This window comes from Setaria italica, chromosome I, assembly GCF_000263155.2.
Source record: "Setaria italica strain Yugu1 chromosome I, Setaria_italica_v2.0, whole genome shotgun sequence".
NCBI classification, from domain to species: domain Eukaryota; kingdom Viridiplantae; phylum Streptophyta; class Magnoliopsida; order Poales; family Poaceae; genus Setaria; species Setaria italica.
Window position 1 is genome coordinate 3,349,037 of NC_028450.1, and position 13,736 is coordinate 3,362,772.

General features: G+C 40.9%; 1 protein-coding gene across 1 annotated transcript; it reads left to right on the forward strand.

The window, feature by feature from the left end:
• The first annotated feature begins 1,365 nt into the window (after positions 1-1,365).
• Positions 1,366-6,695, forward strand: LOC101767078 (V-type proton ATPase subunit B 2). Its single transcript, XM_004951398.4, has 15 exons — positions 1,366-1,597; positions 1,816-1,904; positions 2,653-2,708; positions 2,826-2,924; positions 3,041-3,100; positions 3,522-3,633; positions 3,822-4,030; positions 4,449-4,577; positions 4,692-4,829; positions 5,060-5,210; positions 5,422-5,504; positions 5,689-5,736; positions 5,824-5,877; positions 5,965-6,048; positions 6,145-6,695. Exons 2-15 carry the CDS (start codon positions 1,847-1,849, stop codon positions 6,328-6,330), a joined length of 1,467 nt encoding a protein of 488 aa, XP_004951455.1. The 5' UTR covers positions 1,366-1,597; positions 1,816-1,846; the 3' UTR covers positions 6,331-6,695.
• The last annotated feature ends 7,041 nt before the right edge of the window (positions 6,696-13,736 follow it).

Genomic DNA, 13,736 nt, shown 5'->3' on the forward strand with positions numbered 1-13,736 from the left:
TCCTGATTCACTTCTCGCATAGAATCTCTTTATCCATGAGGTTTATTATGAAAAATCATATTGAGAGAATTAGCTTCTATAGAGAATCAAAAGCAAGTGGAGTTTAAATTATACGATGCACTAAGAACACTAAGTGAAGAGAAGAATCCATTTGCCCATCGCTAAGACAAACCCGTCAATATGATGCAATATATAGCGAAGCCATGCTCATAAATACAAAATAGAAACTTATGGACATTTGAATTGCCGAATTGTGTCATGAGCACCTAAAATGCAAATAGAGTGATATGGTAGTCACTTATCATCACTCTTACCGCCAAGTCTTGCAAAACCGTAACTTTTCACATAATCTTAGATTGAGATTATCTTTATATATAAAAGTTATTGGTCTTCTAGAGATTGTCTTTAGACTCGGTGAAATTTCTAAGGAAAAAGTCCATCTTACTTCCCTTACCTATTCACTTATCCATTTACCCCCTAAGCAAAATTTAGACTCGATTTACTCTCTAAACTATTTTAGTTGGCAAGTCTACCCCCTAATGAGTTTTTCTTTTTTTCTCCATATATGAGTTGAACTTTAAATATGTAAGTTTTTGATCGAAGTCAGCAGGGAAGCCCCTGCCTATTTTTTTAATAATTTTTTATTCCAAATCCGTTATTTCAAATCCGTTTAATTCGTTCCCACGGGGATTCGAACCGGAGCCTACTATGTGCTACTCAGGTGCTCGAACCATTGGGCCAGAGACCCTTTCACACTTTAAATATGAAATTGATCTTAGATATACAAAAAATTATTTTTATAGGTTACCTATAAAACTGTATGAAAAGTACCACTAAGAGTTAAACGGTATGAAAAGTATACAAAAATTATTTACATTAAAAATTATACTAAGAATTTTTCATTGTTATTTTAATAGATTAGGAACATTAAATACAAAATTGAATACAAAATTGTATGAAAAGTAATCATGAAAAATTTCTAATGTATTTTTCTAACATAAGCGTTATAAGTCAAATAATAAAATTTGAAATTAAAACTCAATTTGTATGCTAATAAAAAAAGAGAAATCTAATTAGTGGTAGATTGGACCAACTGGATAGTGTGATGGAGAAAAGTAAGCCTACATTTTATTCATGGAATTAAGCAGATAAATTGGATTGGTGAGGTTCCTATTTCTAATTTCGATATCGAACATTTTTTCTCATTTGATCCCGTTTAGGTGAAAAGAAAGTATAAGAAGATCACTGTAATGAATGGACTCGGATTCACAGAAATGCTTGTATTTAAAATTATATTCTAATACCCTCGAGCCAGCTTTGCATACTAGTTCAACCCAACCGTGTCCACGGACCGCACGCCTACCCGAGCCCGACAACCAATTTCCTGGAATCGACTCCAATCCAGATCCGCCGCCCACATCGCGAGATCCAGGCGTGTCCTTCCACGACAGCACGTCTCCCATCCCACCGGCCACCCCGAGTCCTCCCTCTCTTCCTCCCCTCGCCCTCGCCCACGTCCACGTCGTTCTCGCGCTGCCGCGGAGTGGAGATCCCATCCACCGGGGCGGCCTTGGATCGATCTCTTCTTCTCCCCGCGGTAAGGAATCCGCGACTTGCGAAATCGCATTGCCTTTTGAGTTGTCCCGCTGGATCTCTTCCCTTCGCCGTGAGCACCCAATTCCAAATATTCCCTTCCGCGATCGCTGCTCCGATCGATCCGCTTGGGCAGCGTGATCTGCCGGGCTGAAATTGGTCTCCTCTGGTCTTCTCCCTGCCATTGTGCTTTTCTGATCCTCGTGTCGTCATTGCCCGCAGGTGGTTGCTGCTGCTCTAGGTCGCCGGCAGTATGGGCGTGCCGAAGGATGGCGCCGAGCTGGAGGAGGGAACCTTGGAGATTGGCATGGGTCAGTGTGCTGGCTTGCGGGTTGCGGCTGTTCATTAAGCGTGCGCTCTGTTGGTTGCTCTAGGAAGTCACCACTCACCACAGAGCTTGTTTAGCATTTCTTTGGTGTGCATCTAGCGTAGTCTGTTGTTTCTGTTGTTACTTGATCCAATGGCCAATGATAGGTTTGTTAAATTAGTCTAGAGCTCAATGTTTCTGAAAAGTGCTAAATGATCACATACTAATCTTCAGATGCTTTTTTGCTATTACGATTTTGTGTATGTCTGCTAGTAGGCTAGCATGTTGGCTGGTTAGCTCGGATGTTCTGCGTATATGGATTCTTATCTTACATTCACAGTCTGAAGCGGACAAATCGCTTCGTATGATGTGTTTCACATTCTTAATCTGGAGTTCCTCATGTGCATAGACGCATATTATTTTGGCATCTGATAGAGATTTTTAGCGCTGTACTTGCATTGCATGGCGGTATATTTAGTAAGTTCAAATAAACGTTTGAATTAGTTCCCATGTTACAAGTAGCATCAAAGTAGGTGACCTGAAACTTGCAGTTACTGGAAAATGTTCTAGCAAGGCTGCAAAGATACTATGCTTCCTTTGTCAGGCTTTTACCTGTTTGCCCCTTCATCATTAGTTATTGAATTTTGTACTGACCTCTGTAGTTACATCATGGATATGAAAGAACATATTTTTATGTTACAATTAAAATTTCGTTCTGTCCAGATTGTACTAAACTATTTCTTGCTCTGCAGAGTATAGGACTGTCTCTGGTGTGGCAGGACCACTGGTTATCTTGGAGAAAGTAAAGGTATGCTCAGTTTTAGTTTTGCACAACATCTTGCTGGTTATCCAGGCTCAAATTAATCATAGAGCATTCCTCACGCTCATGTACTCAGTAAGAGTTTCTTTCTGAAAACTATATTAGGGCCCTAAGTATCAGGAGATTGTGAACATTCGTTTGGGAGATGGCACCACTCGTCGTGGTCAAGTCCTGGAAGTCGATGGCGAAAAGGCTGTTGTGCAGGTTGCTTCTTCCTATGGATTATGTTCTTTTCGTCTGTAGAACGGCAATCGTCTTGCCTTGAAAACTTTCTGCACTATCATTGTGGGCATGTTGTATTAAACCATGTATCTCTTCAGGTCTTTGAAGGTACCTCAGGAATAGACAACAAGTATACTACTGTGCAGTTTACTGGCGAGGTATCGTCTTATTTCCATCTCTATTTCTGATTCCTGTTATTTGATTTTTTTTATCCTGCTTAACTTTGAAGTAACTGGTAAAATTGCTGAATTTCTTGGGCTAGAAAGTTCCATAACATTCGTCTCAATGTGGCAATCTGGAAACTATAGGGAAACTGATATTGTAGGACTTACGTGATGGAAACTTTCGCTCTTCCTGCTGAATAAATCTATGCTCACTTTTGGTTTTGCTGGATCATCTTTAGGGGGGTATGATACTTGCTTAGTGTAATGACATTGCCAACTCAAAAGAAGGGTTGCAGATTCAGTCGTCAGGATTTCAAAATAAGCATTTATTCCGTTTTCATATGTTTCCATAAGCATATTTTCCCTACTTTCTCCCTTTCCTTATAAGACTTATGAATGCACCTTTATTCTGCAGGTCTTGAAAACTCCTGTCTCACTTGATATGCTTGGACGCATCTTTAATGGTTCTGGGAAACCTATTGATAATGGCCCCCCAATATTGCCTGAGGCTTACTTGGATATTTCTGGTGAGTTATTTTTCTTTATGTGTAAACTTTAAGAGCTGTGTGTAGGAGTGTATCTTTTAGAGGACACAAATTGCTTAATGACTTGACTAGCTATTATTAGAAGAATATGGGAGCTACTAAATCATCAATTCTGGGAGAAAGCTTTCTATTTACTATGTGATAACTTGTGAGGTCCGATGCTATTTCAGGAAGTTCTATCAACCCCAGTGAGAGAACCTATCCAGAAGAGATGATTCAAACAGGAATATCCACCATTGATGTGATGAACTCAATTGCGCGAGGGCAAAAAATTCCTCTCTTTTCTGCTGCTGGGCTTCCTCACAATGAAATTGCTGCTCAGATATGTCGTCAGGCTGGTCTTGTTAAAAGGCTGGAGAGTTCTGGCAAGCACAAGGAGGTAGTGAATTTAATTAGTTTTATTCTTTGTAGTCTCACTCACTTCTGAAACTATTCTAAGTTATTGTTTGACTGCTTTTGAAATATTGGTTGACCTTTACGCTCGAAGAAAATGCTTGATCTCTAACGGTTATTGTCTATTAATTACATATATGCTTTGAATTGATCTTAGATCCTGATTTCAACATCCTGTTCTTTTGATATCTTTCATGGTTTCACTGTTTTGGTGTGAAAGATCTATTTGCTCATATAGATGTCTGAAAATTGTGGAAAAATCTACTGAATAACATCCATAGGTTTTCAGCCTTGGCTTATTGTCATACTTTGTGAACTGAGTAATTTTCGTTGTGTTATTTTGTTATTTGAAAGAGATTATTTGTTCAACCACTCATTTTTCTTGTGTTTTATTTTCTTTTCAGGGTGGTGATGAAGACAACTTTGCCATTGTGTTTGCTGCTATGGGAGTAAACATGGAAACAGCCCAATTTTTCAAACGTGACTTTGAAGAAAATGGTTCTATGGAAAGGGTCACCCTTTTTCTGAATCTGGTACCAAATTTATTATTACATATTGACCGTTTGTTCGTAAACCACAACAAATTTAAATCTTTGAGGTGTTAGTATTAAAGTTAACCCCTGCTACTTCTCTTTATTGATTTACAGGCAAATGATCCTACAATTGAACGTATCATCACACCTCGAATTGCTCTTACAACAGCAGAATATCTGGCATACGAATGTGGGAAGCATGTCCTTGTCATTCTGACAGATATGAGCTCTTATGCAGATGCTCTTCGTGAGGTATTGAATTCATCTGTAGTATTGCTGCAGTTTTCTTAAATTTTATGTTTTGCCTTTTCCTGACACTGATTTGTCTACAAGGTTGAATTCTTAGATAGACATTTTCACCAATTATAAGAAATCTGTTTTTAGTACCTACTCTTTGAACTTAATTATATATGATATAAAACTAGATGGATTTTTTTCGTGAGGGTTTTGAATTTTAATTACAAGGGAATATTTATGTTCAGGTCTCAGCAGCACGAGAAGAGGTACCTGGTAGGCGTGGTTATCCTGGGTACATGTATACTGATCTGGCAACCATATATGAACGAGCTGGGCGTATTGAAGGAAGAAAAGGCTCAATTACTCAAATTCCTATTCTGACTATGCCTAATGATGGTAAGTCATAACAAGATAGTGTCCACATTGTGTCTAAATTTCTTTGTACTCCTGCCTGAATGGGTCCATCAGCTGCTGCAGTACCTTCTGGTGCCTCCCTGTTGGATTGCTTAGAATGTTCATCTGATTGTATTTTTTATGCATGAACATTGCCTTTCTGAACTTGCAAACTAGAATGCCATGTTTTATGTTCTGACTGTTTGCTCAACAGATATTACGCATCCGACTCCGGATCTTACTGGATACATTACTGAAGGGCAGATATACATTGATAGACAGCTCCATAATAGACAGGTCTGTTTACATGTTCTTCTATTAATCTCAATTTTGTCTTCTGTTATACCCTTACATGTACCGGTTGTTCCCTGCATATATGACAGCCATGAAAAAAACAGAATTTTGAAAAGAAAAACATATGCATTACCCTTGTTTCTTTTTTTCTCTTAACATGATAGATGACTTTGTGTTGGTTTTGCAGATATACCCACCCATCAATGTTCTGCCATCTCTCTCACGATTGATGAAGGTACCACTCATCACAATTTTTTTTGTGCTGTCATATTTCTTAATTGAAAATTTCTTGAGTAATCATATCATAATTATTCACTTACAGAGTGCTATTGGTGAGGGTATGACACGCCGAGATCATTCAGATGTGTCCAATCAGGTACCTACTTGAGCCTTTTGAGACCAGTGATTAGCCTTCGTTCTGCCTCTGGTATTTGTTAATGGGCTAACATATCTTGTTGTTCAGCTTTATGCCAACTATGCAATTGGCAAGGATGTGCAAGCTATGAAAGCAGTTGTTGGAGAGGAGGCTCTTTCATCCGAGGATCTGGTCTGTCACCAGATAATTAACTTGTGCTGTGTGCAAAAATATTCTTTTAAGTTCAAAAACTAATTCATTTCAACTTTTCGTTCTGTTCTTATGCAGCTCTATCTAGAATTCCTTGACAAGTTTGAGAGGAAGTTTGTAGCACAAGGCGCATACGACACCCGAAACATTTTCCAGTCACTTGACCTGGCATGGTCTTTGCTTCGCATATTCCCTCGGGAACTTCTCCACCGTATTCCTGCAAAGACCTTGGATCAATACTACAGCAGGGATGCCACCCATTGATATCTTTGTCCAGAACAAGAAAACACATTTTTCCGAATCACGGCTTGAATAAAGAGGAGAGTTCAAAGACTTTGTATCTTTTTTTGGTTCTATATATAGCTATCCTATTCTTTCAGTCTCTGTGCGCAAGTTACCATTGACAGTGCCTTGTGCACAGGTGGCTCTTGTAATATTATGCCATGTATACTTGAATCCTATGCTGGAGCTCATTAGTTGGATGGAACTGCGTAGAGCACTGTAAAGCCATATTGGCTGAAATGCTCAATTGTGGTTATTATATTTGTTTCTCACTTTGTAAATGAATCAAATAATGTCTACGTGATATTCCTCTCCTGATGTAACGAAGCTGAAGTTATGTTGATCCTGCTGCTGGTAGTGCGCAACCCTTTTCCTTTGACTTCGTTGTTTGTTGATTTGTGTGGAATGCTGTTTGCAGCTCGTCTCTGGCAGTGTCTGGTTCAGGTTTTGTATCTTGTTAAGAGTTCAAACATTCTCGGGACCATAAGCATCGATTCTTGATTTGCATTGGGTGGCCTTTGTGGATTATTTCTGATAGCTACTCCCTCCGTTACAATTGTCATTCTAGCTTTTCAGTTCATAGATATTATTATGCATCCTGGTATAAACTATATTTATGTGCATAGAAAAATTATATACTTAGAAGTGTCAAAAGGTTCTGCAATTTGGGACGAGGGAGTAGCATTTAATTTGAAGGATGTATTCCGATATATACCTTGGCAGAATAGTTACCTAAAATGATGTTTTTTTTAATCGATCAATGAGCACAAGCGCCCATTTTCCATCCAAGGACTCACCACTCCTGTTCTTCCTTGCGCGCTGTAGTACACGCTACACCACAACACAAAATTAGCGGCTAATGTTAGTTGTTAAAATTGACAATTGGCAATGGAGTATCACTCGGCATAAGCTTATAACGACAAACCATCAGTCGGTGAATCCGTTTTCCGTTGGTAACTATCATGTATAATGGACTAGATCAATCAATAAATCTATAAAACTCGGACAAACCATCACTAAGTACAACAATTCCATTTGAGCATTGATCGTTATAGTTTCATGGAAAAATTGTGATGGCGTGTCCACGAACAAAAACATTTTTGGACTTAAAGATTTTGTGACTAGTAGAAGGTTGAAATAGATAAAATAGTGGCCCATCGTGTGCAGCACGAAAAAGGATGTGGTAGGACCTTCCTAGTCCTCCCTCCTGTCCCCTACAAAATTCCTCAATCTCCAATTTTCGTTACCCTAGCCACCGCCACTACTGCTCATACAAGTGTCATTGGATTGCCTGCCTCTTATCCCATCCCATCGCCATAGTGGTCGCCTTTGTTTCTAGCCAATTGCGCTACGTCCCCATCACCATAATCTTCTACTGTTCTCAGCTTGCAGCCGAAAACCTCTATCCGCCGCTGCCCCTAGCTCTACCACCGCCTCATCCTCGCCACCTCTTCCATACACCAGTCAACCACGGTGATACGGTGTTGACCGATGGTGTCTGAAAAATTCAGCAGTGCTCGTACTTGGTCAGATTAGTAAATTTTCAATTCCAGACATCTAAAATATAGGTGTGACGGTACATCTATTTTTTCATGCAAGCTAGAATTATACTAGAATAATGGGCACATCGTTGCCGTGCCATTCAGAGTTGGGCCAGTGTTTGTTTTAAGGGTAATCATATATATTTTCTTCCCATGGGTGGATGAGGGAAAATAATGATGAATGCAATTCTCTTTCCCTGTAGGTTATAAAAATACGATGGGTACAACATCTGGATTATAAATTATCTTTTTTAAATTATGGTAAAGGCTCTGCAGTCTTGCATCGCTTCAAGGCATGATAATAATGAAACCTAGCAAGGTCATAGTGTCAACACATCATACATTCATACATGCATTTTTGACGACATAGCTTACCGAACAGGTTTATCAAACAATCAGTATAGGATATTTGAAAACATGCATCTATTGGAAGTGCAACATAAAAGCCCTGTACAACATCAATTTTTAGTGCACCGAGGAAAGCACAAGTGAGCAGCTACATATTACCATAGCTAGCTATGAAGATAATGCCATAGGGATCTAATTTTACATCCTGTTTAACTGATTTTAGAAATTGAAGGGTGTGCAGGTTTCAAGCGCCTGAAGGATTTTGGAGTAAAACAAATTGACATCTTTGGTTTATTAACATATGCAGTACCGGATCCATAGTTACCTGCTTAATGGAGTTCTAATCTCTCACCGGTGACCACCGATATAGAGGTTTCGACGACGCAAATCGTAACAGACGCAGCCGGGTCTGGATGGAGTATCGGCCAGTCAGTATTCTCAGTGATCAGGACACGAATAATTAAGAGGGATTCGTTTTTTGCTGGAGGGTATCAGGTGACAAAATGGAAAGAGTTTCCGTCAGCAGTTTCATAGGTCATCTCATACAGTGCCACGTAGTATTTTTGATGATGTGGAGGAAAGAGAGCGAGAAGAGAGAAAGAGATCGTTGTTTCGTGAAACAACCGCCTCATGAGCTAAATTATAGGACTATGAGACAACTCAATAATCATTGTACGAGTTATTGTTGATATGCAATTCATAATATTTTCTTTTTTTATATGCACAAATTAAGGAATTATATAGCTCGATCAAACAACTTATAAGACAAACCATTGTACGGGCTGCTTATTGAGTTATCTCCAAATTACGTGTTAATGCATAAGATCACCTATTAGACGATACCAATATACTTGCCCTTGCCCTTATGTCGATGCCGATGAAGACTGGGGCGTCCTCGTGACATATCGTTAGGCTTGCGTGAGAACTCCCGATCTATCTGGATTGCGGGACCAAGGATGGGCCAGGTTAAGAACCGACAGTTGAGATCATGTCAAGGCTGCATCCAAAGGCCCTAATTTAGGGATAACGTGGACGAATGAGGCACAAGATTGCATGGTGCTGATTTCGTTTGTTAGATATTCTATGTCCATACGCTACGGATCAGGAAAAGAGAGGAACTATTACGGCCTCCGAAATTCGAACACAACATTTGTTTGTGTGACTGTGCTCAATTTCATTTTGGACTTTTGAGAAAGTCGAGCCACAAATCATGTGGGGAATCCGTTTTCACCGATTGCTCATCGGTGGTAATTATCAGGTAATAAAACTTGTACTGACCATGGGTTCGTAAAACAATTCCGTCTTAGCATCAGTCGCTAGTCACCAACTCTAGGCATCTAAAGTTTTGGAGGCGTCTTTTCGCTATCCATATCATGTTCTCTACATCAATATAACATATACGACCATTATTACGCAGAAGAGGTCATACGGTCGAGTTGTTATGAAAGTAAAGATGACCAACTTAACAACATAGTCGTTTATTACTAAACCGTTAGATGTTTTCGTGAAGAATCTCCATAGATATGATCTCCAAAGCAGAACAAGGCTATTTTTATCGTGTCCTATATATTCTTATTTTGTACGAGAGCGCAGGTTTACAAATTTATTCTAAGTTCATAGAATAAGGATTATTAGTACAAGAGAGAGGGGCTAATACAGACATACAAGGTCTTCCGAAACTCGAACACATCATTTGTTATTTGTTTGTGTACTTTGATCGCGTGTGGGAATTTCGTTTTGGAGTTTTGGGATTGCCGCTCAAAGTATTTGGCTATTTCAAAAGTGCCGCTCAAAATATGTCTACGTGAAAAATGCCGCACAAAATATTCGTCTCTATTTCAAATTTGCCGCACTAATGACATGCGGTTGGTGGAAAAGTCAGTAAGTCACCATTTTCTGCCCGTTATGCGTTTTTCATGCGGACCCCGCTGGCATTTCTCAGCAGAAATGACCGAAACGCCCCTCGCCGACCTAATATGTAAGCCCAGTGAAAACCGTCGTCGAGGCTACGCCGACCAACTCATTTGGGCGCCGTCCTCCGAGAGACAGATAGCGACCCTAGAACCGCGCCGCCGCCGAGATCCCTCCCCGCGCCGGCGCCGGCGGAACGCGCTTTCTGCTCCAGCGCCACCTCGAATCCTTCGTCCCTTGCGCGTGCGTCTGCTCGCTGCTGGCTGCAGCCGGAGTGTCTCGAGTGGAGAGGAGCGGATCGGAGCAGTCCCCGCCCCGCCGCCGGATCGGAGATCCATATCTCTTTGCCCGTCCAGGTCGCCGCCGCCTCCTCCTCGTCCCTCGCGTCGCGTCTCCGCCAGACGCATCCTGATCAGCTCCGGTAAGGAAGAGCTAGCCTATACCTCGCCTACATATCGCTCTAGCTAGTTGGTCTCCATCGGTGGATTTACTTCCTGCGCGATCGGTGGATTTACTTCCTGCGCTAAGAGTTTTATGCTTCTCTTTCGTTCGGTGCTCCGGAGATCGGACTGTTCTTCTGCTGTAACGCCGATCTTGATTCTTGATACGCGTTGTGACGTACTGAAGCACACGAATGCCCTCGTTATATATCTGTGCGTGCGCGCATGGGGGCATGGATCTGCTGTCCTTGTGCTGACCGCCTTTGGTGGAAGGGCTTGGTGGTTTGTTGCGGCCACGTAATTGGTATATGGGCCATGGTGGTGTATATAGTTTGCGTGCGATCCATATTTTTTGTATGGCAGTTAGGCGTTCCGACTGTTGGATTCGAATGGAGCATATTATGTATAACTGGATTGGGAGTCTATTCCACATGCAGGAGTGGTTCCTGTGGGTGAAATTTGTTGGTCATTTATGAGGTTCGCTTAGGTTGTCTGTATCTATTACTTTGTCATCATCGAATAATATGTCGTTTTTAATAGGGATGTAGTTTATTACTTTGCCTGGGATCATTACCATTTCATTAGATGTCGTTGCTCTTATGTGATGACGCCAGCCAGGTGATGCGCGCCGTGGAGGACTGCGAGGTTAGGCGGAGGCGAGGCGGAGACGGTAGCGGGGCCTACGAGGTGAGCCGGAGGACAGCGGCGGCGGCGAGGTTCCGGGCGGAGCGAGCGGGGGTGGGCGGAGGCGGTGGGACCGGCGGGCGAGGCGGAGGCGACGGCCGGACGGAGGAGGATGGCGCCGGGAGCCGGCGGAGGCCGCAGAGGTGGAGGCGGGCGGAGGCAGGCACGGTGGCGGCGGGTTCGGGCGAAGGAGGCGGGGAGAGAGAGAGACTGAGGGGAGGAGAGAGAGGGGAGGGGGGCAGGGGGGAAAGTGGTCCGGGGACCACTTTTTAGTCCATTTAGTCAGTTTTAGTCACCCCAAGTGACTAAAGGATTAGTGGTTAGCACTTGACTTTAGAACTAGTGTTTGGGAACACAAGTGACTAAAATGGACTAAAGTGAAGATGCTAAAGTTTAGCACCCCTCTCCCAAACACCCCCTTAATGTTTTTTGAGATGCTGTGTAGTTAATAGGCGCCGCCAGTTTTGGTCATTATTAGATGTTTAATGCTCTTTGAGATGGTATAGCTGTGTTAAATTAATAGGCACGCCGCTAGCTAGTTGCTGTAACATTTTGCGCTAAGAATTTTCGCTTTCTTGTTCAGTGCTCCCGATCGAGATCGAACTGTGTTTGAGCCTTGGATGACATGAGTTCTTGGGTCACCCCTGGCTGCAGCCCTGATCCTGGTATGCGTACAAGCTAGTGACTCAAGCATGAGTGATTGTTATATTATCTGTGCATGCATGGGGCCATGGATCAGTGTGTTGGAAGGAAATGGTGTTTTTTAACATTTTATTATATGGTTGCCATCCATGCTTGATATAGGACCGCTAGTTTCGGACACTTTTGGATGCTTAATGTTCTTTGAGATGGTATATCTCCATTAAATTAATAGGCACCGCTAGTTGCTGTAATGGTTGGCGGTCACTTATAATTGCATGGTTTTTATCTTCAAGTTCTTAATTGTTCTTCCATATTCTATTGTTAGAATGTGTGGGTTTTTTCAAGTACTTTGGAGCTGTAGGTACCATAGATGTATATTCGAATTGTGAAACAACTTTCTCCTCTGCCCAGCATATATCTGCTGTTACATTCGATGCCATCAAGTACTCAAGTGGAAGTTTTATGTTGTGTTTGATTTCTATGGAAGTGCAGAAACACTGCTTTAAAATGTTTGTTTGATAATCTTGAGGAAAAGTTGTTTGCCATTTTTTTGGTTAAATTGCAATAATAACAATATTCATTATATTTATTCTGCTAAGTTTGGAGAAACCTGAGATTCACACTTTCTATAATATTGTATTTTTTTTTATCATAGTGCCACATATAGGACAATATAAAGTTGCACAAAAATACAAAATCGAGCTGATTATATTTACTATTGGTTTGTTTTCATCGAATTAAGTTGTCCTTTTTTACTTGGGAAGTAGTTTATGCCTTGGCCTAGCATCATTACCATTTCGTTAGATGTTTTTGCTTGGATGCTTAATGTTCTTTGAGAAGCTGTGTAGCTTTTTTCAATTAATAGGCACCTCTAGTTATTGTAATGGTAGTTGGTCAGTGACGTCCGTATGATTTCTATCTTCATCCACATTATTAATGGAACGTGAGGGTGTTCAAGTACATTTGGGCTGTAGAGCAGACGTTGTATTTGAATCTTGAAATAGTTGACTCCTTTTTCAGCATATATCCACGGTTTTGGTTTAGGTAATCAAGTATTTAAATGGATGTTTAATGTTGCATTTATTTTCTGTGAAAGCACAGAAACACTGCTTAAAAATGTTTTCTAATATTATAAATGAAGTAGAAGAAAAATCATGTGAGATTTTCTTTTGGTTGAAGTGCACACCATGTGATTTTGTTTGCCAAGTTTTAAGAAATACGAAACTCACTTTCTATAATCGAGTAATTTTTTTTATCATTGTGAAATCCACATAAAAGTAACATAAACCTTTTATTGTAATACTCAGGAAAGCGTAACTTTCCCGACCTGATGCCGCCGAGTGCTATTTCCCAGTGTCTACTCTCGGGAATTAAAGTTGCTCCTGAGTGTTTTTTCCATGTTCCCGAGTGTTCGCTCCTGAGTGTTTTTCCCATGTTCCTGAGTGTTCCCGACACTAGGGAGCTTCACACATTCTGGTGGTGTACATCTATTTATGGTGCATGTGTGCAGAAAGAGAAAATTTTCACTTGTTTTACCAAGGAGTTAATACAAAGTTACCCTTGGTTTCCTTACTAGAGCTTAAACTGATTTCCCTCTCTTTTTTTTCTTTGTATATCAGCTGCTTACTTGGGTTGACAAAAGCAATTATATTATATAACATGGGACAGCCAGAGGGCATGCATCTGGTTTCGGAAAGGACTGAAGGACATATTTCTTCACAAGTTCTTGAGAGTATGAGCATGCAAAAGAAGGCTGTGCCACAAGAACAACTATCTGGTAATAAAAGTGTTGCTTTGCTTATAATGAGACATAGCATAGTTT

Bases quoted from the DNA above. Each gene is read 5' to 3' on its own strand.
- LOC101767078 (XM_004951398.4), top strand. From the start codon at position 1,847: ATGGGCGTGCCGAAGGATGGCGCCGAGCTGGAGGAGGGAACCTTGGAG. The intron at 3,101-3,521 runs GTATCGTCTTAT...TTTATTCTGCAG, and splicing joins CTGTGCAGTTTACTGGCGAG to GTCTTGAAAACTCCTGTCTC. The intron at 4,830-5,059 runs GTATTGAATTCA...ATTTATGTTCAG, and splicing joins ATGCAGATGCTCTTCGTGAG to GTCTCAGCAGCACGAGAAGA.